The sequence below is a fragment of the Myodes glareolus genome, chromosome 3, assembly GCF_982192425.1.
Source record: "Myodes glareolus chromosome 3, mMyoGla1.1, whole genome shotgun sequence".
Classification (NCBI taxonomy): domain Eukaryota; kingdom Metazoa; phylum Chordata; class Mammalia; order Rodentia; family Cricetidae; genus Myodes; species Myodes glareolus.
In genome coordinates, this window is record NC_142028.1 from 26,831,935 (window position 1) to 26,855,198 (window position 23,264).

The 23,264-nt window shown below is 43.8% G+C and overlaps 1 protein-coding gene across 2 annotated transcripts in view; it reads right to left on the bottom strand.

Moving 5' to 3' along the window:
- Vwf (von Willebrand factor) overlaps positions 1 to 23,264 on the bottom strand; it is a 144,038-nt gene that overhangs the window by 120,246 nt on the left and 528 nt on the right. The window contains exons 1-5 of one of the 2 annotated variants that reach the window (XM_087904193.1): positions 22,600 to 22,623; positions 22,048 to 22,102; positions 20,757 to 20,921; positions 2,860 to 2,962; positions 2,366 to 2,574 (exon numbers count right to left, since the gene is read on the bottom strand). In XM_087904193.1, the coding sequence (XP_087760319.1) occupies positions 2,366 to 2,574; positions 2,860 to 2,962; positions 20,757 to 20,921; positions 22,048 to 22,102 (532 nt within the window). In that variant the 5' untranslated portion in view covers positions 22,600 to 22,623. Of the gene's footprint in view, positions 1 to 2,365; positions 2,575 to 2,859; positions 2,963 to 20,756; positions 20,922 to 22,047; positions 22,103 to 22,599; positions 22,624 to 23,264 lie in introns of those variants that run through there. The other variant, XM_087904192.1, reaches the window with a different exon arrangement.

Consider the following 23,264-nt stretch of genomic DNA (forward strand, 5'->3'; position numbering starts at 1 on the left):
TCCTTCCCCATTCCAGCCTTGCGGGGTGTGCCCTTCTCTGCATTCAGCAACTCAGGCAACCTTCCAGAAAAACTCTTAGCTTTCTTTGGGCTCCTTTTCCCCTCTTTGACCTTTGTGCTAGCTCTCAACTGTGAGCCCCTTAATGAAGGGCACGGGTATGTGCATGGCTCTGCCTTCTGAAACAGTGGATGCTCAGAACACTTGTGCAGAGTGAAGAAAAGGATGTGACGTGAGTTCTAAGACCCCTGGCCACTGCATCTTCCTGGTTCTCATTCTCAGTACCCAGGTGCTTCTGTGCTTGTAGCGTTCATGCGGCTGTCGCTACATAAGAGACTCAAAGACCTCCACAGCCTGCTCAAAGGTCCCTACTGCCTGACATCCTTGCTGAGTGCTCACTGTGGTAGTAGTTTCTATCTGTTGTAAGTTTCTTACACAGCCAGATCTGGAAGGGCAATTCAGGGTCAAGGAGTGCACATGGGAATCAAATAAACTGTGTCTACAGAAAGAGAAGGGAGGCCTTTATGATCAGTTGACATCTAGAGTTAGATGAGCAGAAAAGAAATTTCCCCTTCAATGATGTGTTCATTTTTTAATATTCTATACATACTATACAGCTAATTAAGTGATTCAGCTAAAGGTCTTGGGAGGAGGTGCTTCTCTGGGATCACCTGGGTGGGTCCTATGTGCAGTCGTGTGCATCCTCATTGGACAAGCAGAGGGAAATAAGATGCAGACATGCGTGGGGGGAGAGACCAGAGGGCACAGGAGCAAGCCCAGGACTGCAGCAGCAGCTGGAGAGCTAAGGAACAAGTCCTTTCCTCAAGCTTGCAAGAGGGAACACTGTCCTGCCAAGGCTTTGACTCAAGACACTCAGTCGCCTGGTGTGTGGTAACTTCTTGGAAGTCAGAGGAAACGAATAGACCAGGGTAACCCAATAGAGGGAACTGAAATTTGCACAGTGTCCGCTGGGTACTGGAGGCTGTGATAGGTGCTCTTTGGTACCCAGCCATTCATATCACATCTTAAGGAAGAGGTAGAGAATAGATCTCATGTGGATGGGAAGTTCCGCCCACCAGTCTAAGATCGGGGCTCCTCCCTTCATCCTGGGCATCTAACTCCTTATTTGTACAGGAAGAGTCAGATTAGGTGGCCTCAAAAATCTTTTCAGCCCTGATTTTGTATAGTGCAAAGCTTTATGGCTAAATATGAAGTGAAGCAGTAGGATGTCCAATAGACGGAATTACAAATATTATTGTTTAAGGGGGAGGGTCTCAGAGATCAAGAAACAAAGCGAGCCTGATAGACCTCTCAGAAATAAATCAGAAACAAGGTTAATTGTTTGGGGACAAATAGTATTGGGTCTGAACTGAGAACTGAAATGAATAAATCTCTTTCTGGGAATAGTTCTAAAAACGGCACCAAAAACTGGACTTTTGCCAACAAATACCACTTTCTTTCCCATAGCATGCACATATGTATATGAGCATATATAATGGATGTGTGTGTGTGTGTGTGTGTGTGTGTGCGCGCGCGCGCGCGTGTCCTAAAATAAGAAAGAACTGGGACCTCCTTTCCCAATAAAGCGGATAGAAAGAGTCTGAACTGCGCCATTCCAATGGACAAATGTTCTATTGAAGCCACAAATCACTTCATAAAAAGCAGACAGAATCTCAAGATAAAGAAAGAAAAATGAGGAAAGGAGAAGAGAAAGAGCAAGGATAAAACAGGAACCAGAACAGACAAGTCTGAGTACTAGACTGAGGGCAGCCATCTTTTCAAAGGAGAGTCTTGAACTCGGATGATGGGGGAGGTGGAGCCAGACCCTGTCGTGAAGGTGTGACCCTTCAAGGAGACTCTCTGTGTGAAAGCTGACAAGAAAAGTAATCTTCTCTGAAAAATAGAAAAATGAAAGTTTATTTCTTTGACCTGGGCTCGGAATCAGAGGGAAGAAAGGTCTGCCCTGGAAACACAAGGAAGGGGAAAGCCTCTCGTAGGCTTGGGATTCAGGTGTATGCTTCTGTAAAGAGCCGTAATTCTGCCGAACACGGGTGGTGCACGGCTTTGATCCCAGCATTCAGGAGGCAAAGGCAGACAGGTCTCTGAATTCAAGGCCAGTCTGGTCTACAGAGTGAGTTCCAGGACAGTCAGGACTACAGAGAAACTCTGTCTTGAAAAATTAAAAAGAGAGAAAGGAGAGAGAGAACCAATAATTCATAGCAGATTGAAAATTCAGCATAAAACCCTTCTAAAGATGAGCTCACAATCCAAAGTTATGAAACACAGACTCAGTGGATTATGAACAAGAGTCAACAGATATCAAATTAGCAAGTTTAAAACTCTATAAATACTTCAAACAATAACTTACCTTCCTGCGTCCTAAAATCATCTTCAGCAAAGATGTTAAAGTCACCACACAGCCCACAGGTCTTGTTGAAGTGTCTGTCTGACATCAGGACTTGGAAGTTGCCGTCACCGTCGATTCTGGCCACAAAACCGTAGGCCTCACTTGAAAGCTTGTAGTACCCAGCCTCGGTTTCTAGATAGAGCCCTTTGGAGGCATAGGGCATGGAGATGCTGGAGAACAAAAGATAAGCTCATTGGGTTTCTGGATCTTGCCAGCCTTCCTAGCCAACCCCGGGTTATAGGCTTCAGATAGTGCTGCACAGTGTGAGGATCCTAGACCAGTGCTGCAGAGACCTGGCCTTCAGCCAGCCCCACTACTTACTTCCTTGGGTACATATAATTCCCGTCTCTGGGCCCTGTTTCCTACATTAAATTAGGATGGGGTGAGGAATGTGTGAGACAGGACCCAAGGTCCTATCCAAGCAGACACCTTTAGTTAGAAAGTTCCTGACTTACCTTTGGTCCCCCTGCATGACGGTACCATTGACAAACAAATGGATGTCAAAAAACTCTCCAAGATACACAGACAGGCTCACTCTCTTGCCATCTTGGAAGTTCCCTGAAAGGAAAAGAAAGTATACCCCAAAATTAATAAATTTGTTACTCTCGCCTCTGTAATCTCCATGAAACACTCCCAAAAGACTCAACAAAAGAGCAACAAAAATCTCTGAAAAGCCTACTCCGTCATCTTACTGTCTGTCTGAAAGGTCTGAGGACTGGATGCACAGCCCCCAGTGGACTTCTAGAGGTATCACCATGTCCTTCTGAGAGTTTGTCGTCTCAGTGTAAGCATAAGACCCACGTTGTCTGACCACAAAGACAAGTAGTACGAGCTGCTGATGCCCAATACTTCCCCACAGTGCTGCTATCTGAAGAGACACAGGCCAGAATCTCCACAGTGTTTGTCTAAAATGGGACTAGAATCCCACTGTTTAACTGCACATGGTTTCCTGTGAGAAATTTACAGAGTGTGGGAGAACTGAACAGGGACCAGTGTACCTCCAATAGTGGTGTCTGTATGGCCAAACGCCTGGTAAAAGGTCTCTGTCAGTGAACTGGCTGTGAGGGGCAGACACAGAGACAATGGGAACAGAAGCTGAGATGGAAGAGAGCAAATTGGTTAGGCATTATCCATTCTCAAAACTTGGCAATCCAGAGTTGATCTGTAGAAACACCATGTCTGGGTATTCAAAGACAACAACTGTGTAAGAGATAAAGAAAGCGGAAGGGTCCATAGAGAACCCGAGTCTGGACCCCTGGAGACAGAAATTGGAGGAAATTAAGGGAAGTCAGAGAAAAGTCAAACGCCACAGAGAGAGTAGGGCACAGAAATGAGGTGGAAGACTAGCCTTGGGAATGAGTGAATACATTTTCATTTTCCAGAGGAATGGAGGCTGTGACCTCTAGCTCCTCAGTAAAGAAGCAGCAAGGAAGCCTGTGGAGTCACACCCACAAAAGACTTGGGGAGGTCTGCTGATCTGGGATATTGCCACCATATCAGGACCACTGGTGAAGCAAGCTAAAGACAGAGCCCCTTCACTTCCTGAAGAGGCCGCTCTGCAGAGCCTCACAGCAACAAGCCAGGATGAAAGAGAGGCGCCAACCCCATTAAACAAAACATAAACTGTCATTCGTTTGAATTGAGCTTCTACACCAGGTTCGACAGATCAGTATAGAAATCAAAATGTTACCAAGCAGAAACTAGGATGTTCGCCCAACCTTCTGAGAAAACAGGAGAGACAGCTATTGAGATGGCTCGGCGGGTAAAGTAAGCGGCCAAGCTGGACAACCTGAGATGGATCCCAGACCCTTTTTTGGAAGAAAAGAACTGACCCCCATAAGACATCCTCTGACCACCACACATCACACATGAGTAAACAAACAAGTAAATAATGATGCAGGAGAGGTGGGGGAGGCAGAGAGGGAGAGCAAATGTCTCTAAACAGGTAGTAGCTGCTTTATGTCCAAAAAGAAATCAACTGAATGCGCTCATCACTATTCTGTGTCTTGTCCTTCGTAATCTGAGACCCCAGCCTCCTCTGCTCAGCTCATTGTTTTACTGAATGATTCTAGAATAGAAAACACAGCCAGCTCCAATCTCCTAATTGTCCTCGTTCAGCCCAGTCACAGGTTTCAAAACTGAAGGTCTGGCCCACTCTGCACTTTTACTGAGAACAGATTTTTTTTTTAAGACTTTCTTTGAATTACATACATGTGTGAGAGCTGGGGGCATGGAGGTGGGTATGCGCATGTCCTCGGCAAGCACAGCATGGGCTCTTAACTGCTGAGCCATCTCTTCAGCCTGAGAATCCCTCTAAAGAGTGAGTACTCTCTCTCCAGGCAGTGGTGGCATATGCCTTTAATCCCAGCCCTGGGGAGGCAGAGGCAGTCGGATCTCTGTGAGTTCGAGGCCAGCCTGGTCTACATAGATGACAGACAGAAAAAAGAGTCAAGGTAGAAGTTCAGTGGTAAACTCATGGATATCCTGTTACTTTAGCTTTTCTATATGCTGAGAAATGCCCATACTAAAATGATTTTTAAAAGACAAACAGCATCAAACTCCAGTGTGATAGCCCTCTCAAGGACAGTTCCTGTCCCTTGGCTTTTGCTGTGGGTCCAAAGCCAAAACCCATCTTAGGCTAGCCTGAGGCACACACGCATACCAACAGAGCCAGTGATAGGGTCAAGGACCTCTTCTTCTATCCAGATACCCATGACCCTGATGACCTTCAACTTGCCTCCCCATGGGTTTATTCTTCCCTCACATCCCTAACCTCACAGTGCAAGTGGACAAAGATGTTCTGTCTCTGTTTCCTAGGAAACCTCATCAGGTGTAAAAGGCACCTTCCTCCTAGGAAGAGAAAAGGACTCCCCATGGGCCATTCCTTCTTGCAGGCTCTCCCTCCAACGGGGATTCAGGGACGGTGGCTGGGAACGAGTGAGCCAGGGAAACTGTGGCTAGGGGTGGTGCTAGGAGATGCACAGGAAGCTCTAAACCAGCAATTCTTCCTTGCTCTCAAAGATGCAATACAACGCTCACAGGTCGCTGTCACTGCCTATAAGGCTGTGCCAGCCCAGAACATAGCAGCAGAAGAAAATCAAACAAGGACCCCGGAACCATATTGGGGAGCACGAGAACTCCCCCTCTTCCCAAGAGAAGGATGAAGAATGAGGGAGCCCTCAGACTTGAGGAGAATGAAGAGAAGGAGGAAGATGAGGTCAGTTTGACGTACAAAGAAGGAAGTCTGAGGAAAATAGAAGCAAGATCAAGATAAAGTGAGGTATGTGACCCCAGTACTGGGGAGGCCAAAACAGGGTGATCACAAGATCCAGGCCAACCTGAGCCACACAAGATCCAGGCCAACTTGAGCTACGCAAGTTCCAGGCTAACCTGAGCTACATGAGTTCCAGGCCAACCTGAGCTACACAAGTTCCAGGCCAACCTGAGCTACACGAGTTCCAGGCCAACCTGAGCCACGTAAGTTCCAAGACAACCTCAGCCATCCATGCAAGTTCCTGAGCCACACAGCATAACTCTTTCTAGAACACGAGGGAAAGTGGACCAGTTGTTTCAAAGTTACCTTACACAAAAAAGGGACAAGAAAGGGGACAAACTGACTTTGTGTAAGAAAAGCTGTGGAATGTGGGTCCCCCAGGTGGTGACCCTGAGAGTCACCAGCCCTACAGCACAGAACATTTGAAGGACTTGCTCGGGGCCCCAGGACAGAATCAGGAAGTCCAAGAAGGACAGTGTCAAGGTGAGCTGAATGTGAGCAGGGCACAGCTGGTGGCCCAGGATCTTCACCTACTGTTACAATAGGGGGTCCTGAAGTGGAGAGTCTAGGTTATGGTAATCAGGCCCCATCTGCTACTCAGAGACAGCAGAAATCCAATGTAGGGTCAGGTTGGGTTAGCACTGGGACCTTCAGTGAAGGCGGAACTGTGGAGAACCTGAGCAGCTGGCCCACACCCACTGCTGTGTGGCCCGGGGATTAGCAGTATTTAAATGACACACCATGACAGTGGGGAGGATCTCAGAGGCCATCTGGATAAGTGGCTATTAAGTGTCACAGTCAAACCACACTTTCTTCATGACCCAGGACAGGGTTTCTGTTTTCATCCCTTCCTATGCCACTCACGCTGAAGTTTTCTGACATTTGCTATTCCTTTCTAATGCTAGTTACAGCCATGACTTACAGCTTAGTTTGAATAACAATGACCTAAACTGGATCCTTCCATTCTTCCTTCCTTTCTTTCTTCTTTCCTTCAAGAGACAGCATCTCACTATTTAGCAAAGGCTCAGCTTGAACTCAAGGTCACCTTACCCTTCCAAGTATGGGGATTTTGTGCAGGTACCACCAGACCTGAGGAAAATAGATACCACATTACCGTCGGAGAAATGGAGGCTTAAATATGGACTCTGATTTCACCATCTCACCACCATTGACACTGGAGGCACTGACACTGGATACTTTGCGACAGGGCCCACTACCAATGGCAGAACAAGTAGCAACATCCTGGCCCCCCACTAGATATCTGTAGTGTAGGACCCAGGGCAGCTTGGCACACACTTGTCAAGACAGGCTTGATAGAAAACAACCAAGTAGGCCTGAGTCTCAGTTTACCCTAAGGTAATACCTGACTCCAGAAAAAAACTACAAACTGGGACCACTCAGGCACCACCCCGGAATGGGCCAATCAGCATCCAAAGGAAATACCTAACACTCCAACCATCATAGATAGGATACACACCTGATGTCCCTTAGCCCAGCACAAACCCATTCCTTTTCACCAGACCACCTAGACAAATGTCACGGGTCCTGAACCTTAGAAATCCCTCACCCCAACCTTTGCTATGATTTAAAAAAAAAAAAAAAAAACAAAAAACATCCCAACTGAGCTCCAGGCTCTCTGATGGTGCCAAAGCATTGGATACATGGAGGATCCGAATTCGAACTTAAATAAAGGCTCTTTGTTTTTTCATATGGGACTCAGTCTCCTTGTTTGTTGGTTTTGGGGGGACTCTGTGATCTGGGCAGAATGGTAGCATGTACCCAGACACTGCCAGCTGTCCTCTGGTGGAGAAACCACTCTGACTAAGAATGATTAGTTTACACTATTCACCTGGAACAGAACACGCAAGTTTTCTGACCCCAGTCTTGTGTTTTCTGGCAAGGTAAAGCTGTCTAACTAGGATCTCTCAGTGCTGCGGGGTCAGCAACCACTGACACCGACACGCACGCTAAACTCCTTCCTTCTCATTCCCCTGTTTCCTTGCTGTAGATGCTGCGCAACCATCAGAAAAGCCGGCTGCTCCAAGTGTCCACTGACCCCAAAGGGAACTCCACACACTCCAAGGCAGCACTTCCTAGCACTATTGGGAAAGGAAGGGCTGGGTGTCCACCCAAGAAGAAAGACAAGCCAGCCAGACTCCTAGCTGGCCTTGAACTTATTGTACAAAGTACTTGGTGAGCTGTGAGCCATCAACCCTCACACCGTCGGTGGGAGCAGGAGGTGTCCTGTCCCATCCGAAGCAAATAGGACTCACTCTCAGACATCAGAGAGGCACATGGACAGTGCATTTCTAAGGAACACCACTGTAACCACGAATCTGTAGCAGGGAATTCTCCATCCAGAGGCCTAACCCGGTTCTGCTCTGACCCAGAACACAAAAGCTGAAGCCTGGACCGTGGAAGTGACTCAGCAGACTTCCGGTTGCTCTTGGCTCTCCTTGGGCTAATTTGGGAGCCGGACCTTGTGGTCATGACTCAGAAAGAGAAGGTTCTACAGAGCAGGAGGAATCAGGTCTCTCCGGGGCCCTATGTTCACCGCGGAAGACAGGAAACCTTGGCTTGGGACCCTGTTCACAGGAGGGTTCCCCTTACTATCAGGTGGGCTTTCATGTATGGACACAAACACTTTATCCAGGATATGAACAAGGCCCACAAACACCCAGACAGGAATATAAATGATTTAGAGCCAAGGAAACTGGATGTCACTGAAGAACAATTGAGCACAAAGTTCCTGGACCTAGAAATAAAACCTAGGGCCCAATGCCTAGGTTCCTTCCCTTGACCCAGGACTCTAGTCCCATCCCCAACACTGCTCCAACTGCCTCCCACACACCACTAATACCCACAGGAAAAGTTACCACCCGTCTTTCTGGTGTTACAGTAGGATTTGGGTGGAAATGCCAATCTACAAATCAATCTACAGAAAAGCGCCTTTGCGCTATAATGGGTTCTGATCCACAGCTTCCAGAAGCCTGACGCAGAGAGGAACAAGTTGTCATGAGAAAAGAATCCTAAACCAGAGGGGAATCAGCAGGGACATCTGGAAGTGCGTGGACCTTCCTTGAATCTCAAAATGCCTTCTGGGTAGCCAAACGAAGAAAAGGAAAACCCACTAGGCTGGGCCTGTGGTACAGTCTTGTGTGGTAGCAGGAGGGGTTACCATGAAAGAAAACCTGACCTTGACAGAAGCTCACTGAGGGCCAGCAGTGTGCGACTCTGACGTGAGAATTCAATAAATGGGCGTTCTATGATGGCCCAGATGCTTTTGTAACTTAGTTTGGATAACAGATCACATGTTCACAGAGCTGATCTCACCTGAGCCTCACACTGCCTGAACCTTAAAGGCAGGAGACAGAAGAGACTGTCATTTCCCTGGGAACTCTGATGGAGAAGGGTTTATGGCTCTTTCTATACTTCTAGCTCCCCCTAGGAGCATCGCCTCCAAGTCCTGGGGAACATAAGCCAATTGACTGACCCCAGTTGATGAGCCCAGTGCTAACCAGGGCCAAGTAGTCAAAGTAGGTATGATGGTTACTCTCAGCTGTGGGCTCAAGGGGCTCTAGAACCATCTAGAAAAGGAGCCTCTGGGAAGGAGTATCTAGATTAGGCTGGTCTGTGAGCATGGCTAAAAATTGTCTTGGTTAGGCTCACGGAAGTGGAAAAACCCACCCTAAACATTATTGGCCTCATATCCTGGGCTGCGTCCTGAACTGAACAAGAAAGAGCAAAGGCCTTTGTCAATAAGCATTTGTTGCTCTCTGTTTCCCAGCTGTGGATGCCATGTGACCAGCTGCCTCGTGCTTCTGACCTTGTGACTACCCTTGTAGCCAGTTCTGAGCCAAAAGGAATCCCTCTTTAACTGGCTTTTGTCAAGGTATTGCCTGGTCCTAAGATTCAGTATGTATTGCTTACTAACCTGTCTCCAGGCAGGAGCCACAGCAGAACAAAGCTAAAGCAGACAGATCCAAGGCAGCAACCCCCTCCAGGGCATCAGTGTTGCCCTCCCTTAACCTCTGAAACTTTAAGCAAGCCCCAATGAAACACTGTCCTTCCTAAGCATTGCCTTGATCATGGTGTCTCCTCATAGCACCTCGACAGTGACTAAGACACTTCCTCTCGGCACCCTTCACCAGGACTCTAGCTCTTTCTGACCCTTCCTTGTGGTACAAGATTCCACCCTGCTTCCTTCCAGTCTGATGAATGGAGTAGACGCCCTGTGGTGGTTTGAATGAGAATGCCCCTCATAGGTTCATATATTTGAATAATTGGTCCCTAGTTGGTGGAATTGTTTGGAAGGATTAGGTGTATCCTTGTTGGAGGAGGTGTCTTACTGTGGGTAAGCACCGAAGTTCCAAAAGCCACGCTACTCTCTGTTAGCTCTCACCCGCTCCTTCTGCTTCCTACCTGCAGAAGAGGATGCAAGCCCTCTGCTGCTGTGCCAGACTCATGCCTGTGTGCCTGACTGCTTCCATGTTCCTGGCCATGATGGTCATCGGCTGGCTCACCCTCTGGAATGAACTGTTTCTTCTATACTTTACATTGGTCGTGGTGTCTCTTCACAGCAATAGATAAGGAACCAAGACACAGGCCATCAGATTCAAAACCCTGTGCTTCAGCTTCATCTACTCACCCATACTTACCATCTTGGGCATGATAGTTATATGTCAACTTGACATGAGCTAAAGTCATCTGAGAGGAGGGAACCTCAATTAAGAAAATGCCTCCATAAGATCAGGCCATAGGCAGGCCTAGATGGCATTTTCTTAAATAGTAATTGATGGATAGGCCCAGCCCATTGTGGGTAGTTGTCCCTGGGTGGGTGGCCCTGAGGTCTATAAGAAATCAGGCTGAATAAGCCAAGAGGAGCAAATTAATAAGCAGCACCCTCCATGGTCTCTGCACTAGTTCCTGCCTCCAGGTTTCTGCCCTGCTTGAGTTCCCATCCTGACTTGCTTTGATGACAAACTGTGGTGTGGAATTATCAGCTGAATAAACCCTTTCCTCCCCTAGTTGCATTGGTCATGGTGTTCATCACAGCAATAGTAACCCTAACTAAGACAAACTCCATGCTTCTCAACATTTGGTCCGCATAAGTACCAGCTCCAGCAGCAGGGAAATGATTAGACATGAGCTTCTTGGTCTCATTCCCAAGCTTTTGGAATCAGAACCAAGGGGTTAGAACCAAGCAATAGCTGTAGAAGTCCCCTGGGTGATCCTGATGCATCTCTCCAGGCTTAGTCATCGCCACCCTGGCTCCTTACAAGAGACACTCCCTCCCTCCTGCCTTCTTCCCCCAGTGCATGGAAAACTTCCCTGTCTTCTCCAGCTAACCCAAACCCTACATTTAAGGCTCCTAAAAGTCACTTTCCTTTTTTGAGGGTAGGGAATTCCACCACATGGTTTCTCTGTATAGCCCTGGCTTTCCTGGAACTTGCTCTATAGAGCAGGCTGGCCTCGAACTCACAGAGATCCTCCTGTCTCTGCCTCTTGAATGCTGGAATTAAAGGTGTGCACCACCACTGCAGATGAATACTTTTCTTTGATACAGTGGTTCTCAACCTTCCTAATACTGTGACCCTTTAATACAGTTCCTTATACATGTTGTGGTGACTCACAACTATAAAATTATTTTTATTGCTACTTCATAAATGTAATTTTGCTACTGCTGTGAATTGTAATGTAAATATCTGTGTTATCTGATGGTCTTGGAAACTCCTGTGAAAGGGTCATTCAACCCCCAGAGAGGTCATGACCTACAGGTTGAGAACCACTGCTTTAATACAACCCAACACCAGGCTTCATGGATCTTTCTCTAGTCATTGTTGGCAGAGATCCCATTCAACAACAGAAAAGAAAGAGGAACAAACCAAAAGCAATCTACAGATTCAATGGAATGTCCAGCAAAGTCCCAGCAAAATTCTTCACAGATCTCGTAAGAACAGTACTCAACTTCATATGGAAAAGCAATAAACTCAGGATAGCCAAATCAATCCTGTACAATAAAATAACTTCGAGAGGCAACACAATCCCTGACTTCAAACTCTACTACAGAGCTACAGTACTGAAAACAGCCTGGTATTGGCATAAGAACAGACAGGAGGACCAATGGAACCGAATAGAAGACCCAGATATCAATCCACACATCTTCAGACACCTGATATTTGACAAAGAAGCAGAAACTATCAAATGGAAAATAGAAAGCATATTTAACTAATTGGTGCTGGCATAACTGGATATAAACATGTAGAAGAATGAAAATAGACCCATATCTATCACCATGCACAAAACTCAAGTCCAAATGGATCAAAGACCTCAACATAAAGCCAGCCACATTGAACATTATAGAAGAGAAAGTGGGAAGTACACTTGAATGCATTGGCACAGGAGACCACTTCCTAAATATAACCCCCAGTAGCACAGACACTGAGAGAAACAATTAATAAATGGGGTCTCTTGAAATTGAAAAGCTTCTGTAAAGCAAAGGACATGGTCAACAAGACAAAACGGCAGACTACAGAATGGGAAAAGATCTTCACTAACCCCACATCAGACAGAGGTCTGATCTCCAAAATACACAATGAACTCAAGAAATTGGTCATCAAAAGAACAAATAATCCAATAAAAAATGGAGTACAGACCTAAACAGGGAACTCTCATTTTAGAGGAATCTAAAATGACTGAAAGACACTTAAGGAAATGTTCACCATCCTTAATCATCAGAGAAATGCAAACCGAAACAACTCTGAGATTCCATCTTACACTTGTAAGAATGGCCAAGATCAAAAACTGATGACAACTTATGCTGGAGAGGTTGTGGGGTAAAGGGATCACTTCTGCATTGCTGGTAGGAATGCAAGCTGGTACAACCCCTTTGGATGTCAGTGTGATGATTTCTCAGAAAATTAGGAAACATTTTTCCTCGAGACCCAGTAATACCACTTTTGGGTATATACCCAAAGGATGTTCAATCGTGCCACAAGGACATGTGCTCAACTATGTTCATAGCAGCATTGTTTGTCATAGCCAGAACCTGGGAACAACCTAAATTCCCCTCGATCAAAGAATGGATAAGGAAAATGTGGTACATTTACACAATGGAGTACTACACAACAGAAAAAAATAACGACAGCTTGAATTTTGCAGGAAAAGGATGGAGCTAGAAAACATTATTTTGAGTGAGGTAACCCAGACACAGAAAGACAATTGTCACATGTACTCACTCATAGGTGGATTTTAAACATAAAGCAAAGAAATTCAGCCTACAAACCACAATCCCAGAAAAACTTAGACAACAATGAGAACACTAAGAGAGAGTTACATAAATATAATCTACATGGGAAGCAGAAAAAGACAAGATCTCCTGAGTAAATTAGGGGCATGGGGACCTTGGGGAGGATTGAAGAGAGGGGAGACATAGAGGGAAGCAGAGAAAAATGTAGAGCTCAATAAAAATTAATTTAAAAAAGAAAATGGATTACCCTTGGGTCAGAAGGTTGACTTAGCAACTAGTTGTCACAAGCAGACATAGAGCATCAGAGGGTATCTGGGAGAGATAGAGAGATGCACAGGAAGTAGTAGGGAGGGATTTGGAGTGGCACAGGTTTTTTTGGTTTGGTGGAGCTGAAGGAAGCTCTCTTTTTTTGGAGATGCCAGCAAGGAGAGAAGGTTAGCTAGGTACTCCTCAACCTCTCTGCACTAGCAGGTTTTCACCCCAGCCTTTAAATCTCAAGCATTGTTTATAAATGGAATGATAGAGATCTAGTTCAAGCTACCTTTAGCAGCAACGGCAGAGTCAGAGTTTGTGGGAACAGAATTCCCTCCAAGCGGTGGCCTGAGCAGCCGGGCTCTGCCCGAGAAGCAGGCCAGTAACCACAGAGTCACAATTGCTGGCTGAAATACCAGGAGGTTACGGCACAGCCACTGTGCCGAAGATACAGCATTTGGCACTCCAACCTGTGGCATGACCACACAGACAGAGAAGTCACAGCAGCTGGCTCTGCCACTGCTGCTGCCGAGCCTCTGGACAGCAGGCTCAAGCTTGGAAATTGCAGAAGGAGCCTGAGTTTGCCATTGACACCACAGACAAACCGAGAAGTCAGCAGATTTGATGAGATGCCTGGGAAGTCCTTTAGGAAAGAGTTAAATAATATTAAAAAGAAAAATCTTTCCCAAGCTAAAAATTGGGACAATCACAGTGCAGGGCACTAGGGCCCTTTTGTGCTTCTATGGATGGTTTGATAAAGGAAAATTTAAATGAGAGAGTAAATGGCTTACCTGAGATTGGCAAGTTGTCGATCGCAATTGTTATCAGTTTGGTAATTAATACTTATCCTTTAAATATGGAATTAAAAAAACCATAAAAAGTGGCTTACAAATTGTCAAATATAATGATTTAACTACTAAAATGCAAGCTTTAGAAAGACTTATTAATGAAAATAAGAAAAATTTGGCTGATAAGATACAAGTCTTTGGACTTATTATTAGTAAGCTTTAGAAAGACCTACCAAAGAAAATAAGAAAAATACTCAGATGCAAAATGAAGGATTTTAAAGCAAAACCTACTACTCAATTGCATTGTGAAAATTAAGAGGAATAGTCTAAGGTTATTAGAACACCAACATTAATTTATCCAGTTGCCATACAAGAATGACCACCAGATGATAGGTGCCCCTGAGGCTATGCAGAAGTTATCTGGAATTCTGTAGAAATGTTAGATATGAAGAGATTTAAGAAAGTGGTGCTAGTTAGGCAGTGGTGGTGCACGCCTTTAATTCCAACACTAGGGAGGCAGGGACAGGCAGATCTCTGTGAGTTCAAGGCCAACTTGATCTACAAGACCTAGTTCCAGGACAGTCTCCAAAGCCACAGAGAAACCCTGTCTCAAAAAGCCAAAAGAAAAAAGAAAGTGATCCTTTAATATGGTTTGCATTTATTCTTTGTGAAGCAGAAATTAAATTCTTGGGCAACTAGGAACAGAATTATTTCACAAGATTGGAAATACTTAGTTACAGCAGTACTAGAAGTTGGTCCTCAGCTACAATGGAAAACATGGTGGAGAGAGGAAGCTATGTCATAGAACAATGAGTTAGTGCTAGAGCTAATGAAAATTCCCAAGACTAGCTTCCCAGTGAGGGCCAGCGTGCTGCTTTGCAAGGACAGTCTATATTTAATGGTCTCATTTTGGTTCTATACCGTATAACACCTTTAAATGCTTGAGATAAGGTTGAAGAATCAGGAAAGAAGACTGAGTCATTTACTAAAATTACACAAGGCCCAAAAGAAGTTTTCACTGTTTTTTTGTTGTTGTTGTTTTGTTTTGTTTTGTTTTTTGCAAAGCTTGACTTTAGCTGTAAATAGAATGATATCAGATCCATAAGTTAGAAAACATTGATTGAATCTTTGGATTTTTTAAACGGTAATTCAGAATGCATAAGGGTGATTAGGCCTTTAAAGGAAAAAATCAGTACCCATAGATGGATGGATCTGAAATAAGGCTGATATTGAATCTCGTACTTACGATGATACTTGGGTAAGAGAAGTAATTTCTAAAAATTTTAAGAAAACTCAAAAGGTCAAATGTTTTAATTGTGGTAAACAAGGCCATCTGAAAAGGAATTGTAGGCAAGGTATTCCTAGGAGTCATGTTTTTTTCTAGAGATAATCCAAACAGAAATCTCCAGCCTTCTGGAATATGCATAAGGTGTGGCAAAGGTCAGCATTGGACTAATAAATACAGATCAATATGAGACAGGCAAGGTAATCATTTGACATTGGGAGACACCTTAGGGGGCTACTTGCAGGCCCCAATATCAAATTTGGCTCAACCATGCCCTGTCAGCTTTGGGGAAACCCCTCTGCAGAGTAATTAAAAGATTAAATGCCTGTTGTTTAAAACCACACTGCTCTAGGTGACAGAAGAGCTTCAGTAGGTCAAACATAAAAGAAGTATGTTGGCAAACTTCTATAAATAATTGAAGATCAAAGTTAAAAATACAGATAAATGGAATTAAAATTGAGGGTTTTGTAAACACAGATGTAGATGTGACTATAATTTCACCAAAATCTTGGCATCCAAATTGAACTCTTCGGGAGGTAAATATTCAGCTTCTAAGAATTGAAGCTTTATCTCAGGTAAAAAACAAAGTGCAAGATGGGTCAAGTGGATAGGACTAGAAAGACAGACAGGAAACTTAAAATCATATGTGGTTAACATAGCAATAAATTTATGGGGATGTAATTTGTTGCAACAATGGAAAAGACATAGTAACATTCCTCCAATCTCAAAAAAAACTGTAAATTAACATATGCTTCTGAGAAAAATATTAAAATGTATTATCAAGGACAGTCATCATTGTTTAGGTTGTATATAAGCAGGGCATGACAGCTGCTGATCTTTCAAAGGTACCAACAGCCCTACCTTTAAAATGTTTAACTGACATACCTATTTGGGTGGAGCAATGGCCTTTGACATCAGAAAAATTACAGGCATTCAAACAGTTGGTACAGGAGCAGCTAAATACCAACATAATGAAGAATCAATCACTTCTTGGAGTTATCCTATATTTGCTATTAAAATGAAATCTGGGTCAGGCAGTGGTGGTACACACCTATAATCCCAGCACTTGGGAGGAAAAGGCAGTCAGATTTCTGTGAGTTCAAAGCCAGCCTGGGCTACAGAGTGAGTACCAGGACAGGCTCCAAAAGAGACAGATGGGGAATTTTAACAGATTTAAATCCTTATACAAGGTGATTCAGCCAATAGGCCCTTTACAATCTGGAATTCCATTTCCTTCTTTATTACCTAAAGGATAGTCCCTCATAGTGATTGATTTAAAAGACTGATTTTTTTTAACTATACCTTTGCAAGAACATGATAGAGAAAAATTTGTCTTCACAGTGTCTACCAATAATAATTCTCAGCCTGTTAAAAGATATCAGTGGAAAATTCTTTCACAAAGAATGCTAAACAGACCTATTTTGTATCAATATTTTGTACTACAGCCATTGGAAATGATATTTAATCAGTTTCCTCAATCTATAATTTACCACTATATGGATAATATCAACTGATTCAGAGACAGATAATTTAGAAAAATGTTTGATGAAGTAAAAAGAATTTTGCCTTGGTGGGGATTACAAATTTGCTCCTGAAAAAACACAGAGGAGACTCTATTAATTATTTAGGATATAAGATAGGTTTATAGAAAAGTCAACCATGGAAAGTGCAAATCAGGAGAGATCAATTATGGACACTTAATGATTTTCAAAATTTTCTGGGAGATAATTAACTGGCTATGGCCCACAATTGGACTAACAACTCAAGAACTAAGCAATTTATTTCAAACTTTATGAGGTGACAAGGACTTAAATAGTGCAAGAAAACTGTAAACTGAAGCTGAGGCTGAGAGAAAACTGACTGTGGCAGAGAAGAAATTACAAAATACACACATGGATGGCTTAGAGCAGAGTTTGACTGTGGTCTGGGCATTTTACGTTCTACTCATTCTACAGGAATTCTTATACAGAGAGAAGATAATATCTTTGAATGGATGTTTTATCACACAAAGAGTAAAAGTATTAAAGACCTATGTAGAAAAAGTTTCTGAATTGATTCTGAAATGAAAATTAAGACTTCATCAATTAGCAGGAATAGACCCAGAAAAAAAATTGTGGTACATTTTACTAATGCTGAAATTTACTCATTATGGACAGAAAATGAACATTGGCAAAGAGCTTGCAGCAATTTTGGTGGAGAGATTAGCAACAAATATCCCAAAAGCAAGAGACTTCAGTTTATAAAGAGAAATAACTGGATACTTCCTCACAATGTACAGGGAACACCAATTTCTGGAACCTCTACATTCCATACTGGTGCAAATAAGTCAGGAAAGGCAGATTATTCTCAGGAGAATTAAGTAAAGTGGCTCAAGGCCCTCATGATTCCATTCAGAAATCAGAATTATATACTATTCTCATGATATTATTAGATTCTTCAGAACCTCTTAATATAGTCCCAGACTCTGAATATGCAAAGAGTTATTTTACATATTGAAATTGTTGAACTTATTCCAGTTGATTTAGAACTAACTTTGTTAATTCTACTACAATGAGTAATCAAAAATAGAAATTACCCTTTGTATATAACACATATCAGATCTACCCAGGCTCTACAATGAGTAATTTATTCAACTATAATGATTAATCAAAAATAGAAATCACCCTTTGTATATAACACGGAGCAGATCTACCCAGGCTCTCTAGCACAAGTTAACAATGAAAGTGATCAGCTATTGGTAGGAAATGTGCTAGATGCCTCAGAATTTCATAAGAAACACCATGTTAACAACAAAGGTTTGAAAAAAGATTTTTCTATCACTTGGCAACAAGCCAAGGAAGTTACAAGAAAATGTCCTACTTGTTCTTTGTATAATAAAATTTAATAACCTGTAAGAAATATACCAAAAGGTACTCAAAGAAATGAAATTTGGCAAATGGATGTGTTTCATTTTTCAGAATTTGGAAAATTAAGATATGTGCACCATACAATAGATGCATATTACAACATGAAGCATATTACAGGTATACCACACAATCCTACAGGACAAGCAGTTATAGAAAGATCTAATCTCACCTTAAAAGATATACTTAATAAACAAAAAGGAGGGGACTGGAGAGATGGCTAAGTGGTTAAGAGCACTGATTACTCTTCCAGAGGACCAGGGTTCAATTCCCAGTACCCACATGGCAGCTCGCTACTGCCTATAACTCCAGTTCCAGGGGACCTGACACCCATGGCAAAACACCAGTGCACATAAGATAAATAAATTTTAAAAAATAAACAGAAAGGAGTAATTAAGATACCCCAGAGATAGATTACACAGTACTTTATTGACTTTGAATTTTTTAATGCTAATGAAAATGGAGCAAGGACTGCAGAGAGACATTGGATAATAAAAAAGCTGCTGAATTAAATCAGTCTATATATTTTAAAGATATGTTAACCTCAGAATGGAGAGTAGGGAGAGGAGAGGAGGGGAGGGGAGGGGAGGGGAGGGGAGGGGAGGGGAGAAGCTACTTCTGAGAGAGAGAGAGAGAGAGAGAGAGAGAGAGAAGGAAAAACTCAGGCTGGAAGTGGAAGGAAGATCTGCTTGCCTCAGTGGAAGGGGAGGGGAGTGGGCAGGGCTTGTCTCTTAAAGGAACAAGACAGACCATTACAAGAAATACAGGTTAGTAGTTAGTCATATATAATAATCAAACTTGCAGTTAAGTTAGATATGTTTTCAAAGTTAAACAGAGATATATTTTAGATAGGTGGTCTTCAAACACTTCAGAGATGTATAGAATATGGCACTTAAGATATTTTAATAACCCATGACAGTGAGACACATCTGTTCCTGGCAGCAACAATTTACTTCATAAAAGGATGATGACATTGAAGAACCTTCATATATAGCTTGCTTTTGTTGTGGCAAAGTTAGCCACTGGGCAAGAAACTGCCCTTGCCTTGATTGCTGACAGTATGCTGTCCAAATTGGATGCGTGGAACACAAAAGAAGGCAACTGTCGGACTTTGCCAAGGTAGGACAGTCCTTCAAAACTGCTGTTTTACAGAAAAATCTGTCAGGTAGTCTAAGCCTGTAGGACAAAGGTGAATGCAGTAGTGTCTCCTCTCTGACCAGCAGCTCCCTCATCTATGCTATAAGAAGTTCAACTAGATGACTACATGAAAATGAATCCAGGAAGCCAGCTGTTTCTGTCATTTCTATAGTTTTGGAAGTTGTTTGCTCTGCACTTCCTGTTTACTCAGGTGATACTATACTTTTCTTGGGTCTCCAGTGGCATTGATAACAAAATAAAGTTACAGTTTTCCTTGTTACCACATTCAGAAAAGAGATTCACAAAAGATATGTAAAGAGTATAAGGTTGGGAGGCATAAAAGCTTAAATTGTTTAAGAAAATGTTTTGAGGTCTAAGAAAATAGTTTTGGTTTAGTAATGTACATTATAATAGAAAGTGAATTATGTACAAAACTTTGGAATCACTAAGATAGGATAGATAATAGAGTAGTTTCTTTGAATAGACTAGACATTGTGATTGTAATCCTTACATGATAAGTGTTCTTATTGTATATCGTTTTACTGTGTTAGAGTTAAAACCTTTCCTTTTTTGTTTAGACAAATGGGGAAAATGTTGGGGGATATTCAATCACATCGTGAATCTCGAGTTTACATTTGCATTACTTATATAAAATTAATCTTGGGTCAGGATGCTGAATTAGCAGATAGCTGGCAAAAATCAATCATAGAGCATCAGAGGGCATCCAGGAGAGACAGAGAGACACACAGGAAGTAGTAGAGAGAGTTGGAGTGGCACAGGTTTTCTTGTTTTGACAGGACAGAAGGACACCTCTCTTTTTTTTTTTTTTTTTTTTGAGACGCCAGCAAGGAGAGAAGGTTAGCGAGGTCCTACTAAACCTCTCTGAGCTAGTAAGTTTTCACCCCAGCTTTTGAACCTCAAGTCTTATTTATAAACAGAACCATAGAGATTTAGTTCAAGCTACCTTTAGCAGTACGGGCAAACTCAGTGCCTGTAAGAATAAAATTCCCACCAGGCTGTGACCTGAGTGGCTGAGTTGCTGCCAAAGAAGCAGGCCAGTAATGGCAGAGTAGCAATTGCTGACTAAAATAGCCATAGATTAAGGTGCAGTCACTGTGCCAAAGATAAAACAACAGTATTCAACCTCTTAATTCTGAATTCCACATGTCTCAGGCTCTTTGACGTCATCCTTTTTCTCTGTAATTTTGAACTCCTGGAATGTCATCTGGACCCACAGCAGCGGACACAACCTCTAAAGCAGCGTAGACAGGCCCTCACACCAGACTCAGGGAAGCTGCCATCATGGAAAGACCATTGTCCTCAAGGGAAGGTGTCATGGGAAGGCCACGGCCCTCTACATTCTCAGCAGTTACCTTTAATCTCAGGTGTGTCCTGAGAGTTGGAACCCTCCCCCATCTCAGCTGCCCCGGTTCTGAGGTCCTGCCATGGGTATCCAGAACTCACCGAGAATGGAGAAGGAGCGTTTCTGGCAGTCCCCAGCCAGGAGGTAACTGCAGCCTCCAGCAAAACTGTACATGGTTTCATCAAAGGTGTTGATGAAGTCATCCCCAAAGAGGCTGCACCGGGCCGTCGATGGGCGGTCCTGAGTCTTCTCTGTGCAGACGGTCCCTGAAGGAAGATTGCACAGATGAGTATCATGTGACCATCAGCCCAAAGCTCTCTGGCCTCATAGAAATGGGGTTGCAACTGACAGAAAATAGAAACAAGGAAAAATTTTCCATTTTATATGAGGTTTCCCCCCTTGCCTGTGAGCATGACCCCAGACTCAGGACAATAATGGAGAAACCATCTTCTGGGAACTATATTAATCATAGTGAAACTTACTGACTTAGGCAATGTTACCCATTAACAACGTGCCTTATTCTTTCTGAGGAATGGATGGGGGTGGGTGGATAGGTAGAGGGAATCAGAGGAGAGGAGGGAGAGGGAACTAGGATTGATATATAAAATGAAAAAAGATAGTTTGTTTTCTTTAAAAAAAATTAAAGGAAGGAAGGAAGGGAGGAAGGGAGGAAGGGAGGGAGGAAGGAAGGAAGGAAGGAAGGAAGGAAGGAAGGAAGGAAGGAAAGCAGTTAAGTACCATAAGTGTGAATTTATAATAAACAATTTTAAGTTATAAAAAGAGAAAATTGTAAGACTAGCGAAGCAAACACAAGAGGAGTTAGAGTCGTCTGTGGTCTATCACTGGGCGTTCCAGCAGTCATCTCTTCGCTCTGCTTCATGACACGCGGTCAGAAGGCACTACTGGCCTTCTCAAACTCTGAATCTCAGTGCGGGAAAAACGGTAGGACAAGCAGTGTAGTGAGAAACGGGGAGGGAGGACCTAGAACCCAGTCCTCTGACGCTGGCTCTGTGGGACGCTGGTGCAGTGGCGTCTCCTCTCTGACCAGCAGCCACCTCATCTATGCTATGGGAAGTTCAACTAAATGACCACACGAGAATGAAACCTGTCTACAAGGCTTAGATTCCATCTCTCCCATTCTGTGCTCCCGTCACATGGGACAGCTCTGAGCCACCTTGTCTCTTCAGATATTCAGCTGGCAGGGGTGGGGAGGGGCATAAATCAGAAACAGGATGTTCTGTATAACTGTCATAAGAGGCGACCACTGTCTTAGAGTCACAAATCTAACACAGAGTGAGCACGGATGAGCTCCGACACATGTACTGAGTCCTGGAAGGAGATGTTCCCAGTAGCCTTGGGCAAGGGTAAGAAAATAAAGCATTTGGTACCTACCTGGCCAGGTGAGGACCAGAGCAAGCAGCCAGATCTCAAGCCTGGCACGATTCATCTGAAAAAAAAAAAAAAAAGGAAAAGAAATGAACTTGTTCTCACTGCCCAAAAAGGACAAGCTACTGTTAATGCATCCAGCAATGTGGCATTTTATATACATATATATATTTGGTGATGATGGTGCATGCCTTTAATCCCAGCACCCAAGGGGTAAAGGCAGGTGGGTCTCTGTGAGTTCAAGGCCAGCCTGGTCTACAGATCAAGTTGTAGGACAGTCAGAGCTACACAGAGAAACTTTGTGTCAAAGAAAAAAATAGATTAAAATGGTGTGTGTGTCTGTGTGTGTGTTTGTGTGTGTGTGTGTGTGTCTGTGTGTCTCTGTGTGTGTGTGTGTGTGTGTATGTGTGTCCTCGCTGGCTCCCCATGCCTCCCTTGAACATGGAGAACTAGTGCCCAAAATGCTCCAATGGCAGTGCCAGACCTAAAAGCAACAATCTGGGTGAGCCCTACCCTACACTGCTGGGCACCCTCTCCAGACAACAGTGACAGGACCACCTGGGGTGAGGAGGTTCTGTCTCTCTTCTCCTGTCCTCCAGGTTAGCCCGGCATCCCGTGTCCCCGCAGCCCTTCAGCAGCTGAAACAGGATGCTACTGAGTCACCATGCTTGGCACCCCACTAGGAAGAGAAGGAGCTGGCTCTTCTGTTGCTGCCATCAGAACCAGACTCGCAGACCAGTTGGAGGCCACCCCTGAATGCTCATTGGTCCTCTGCCCTGGGCCATGGGCACCTTTAGAACGGGGACTGTCTCTCTCACTAATGCCCCCAGGATCTGCAAGGACACTCAGCACCCACTACATGCTCAAGTGATGTTTGTGGAATGACCTTGACAAGGAGACAGGAATCTAACAGCCCTGGACCTGAGGAACTTTCTCTATTACAATGTGCCTCAGGCCACAGCCCACCAGACAGGACTCAATCTTGGCTGACAGAGCACAGAGTCCCAACCCTCAGAGTCTGTGCCCCAGTCCCTCTCTTCTGAAGAAAGTTACAGGAAACACAGACGGTGCCCCCTGAGGCAGTCAGGGAATCACTCTTCCTACATATTGCCCATTCAAACCAACGAAGAGGGAGAAATCCAGTATCTCATGAGTGTGAACTGAACCCTTTGCTCCTTGATAACGGCCAAGACTGGGTCACAAAGAAGGTGCCCCTCTCCCCT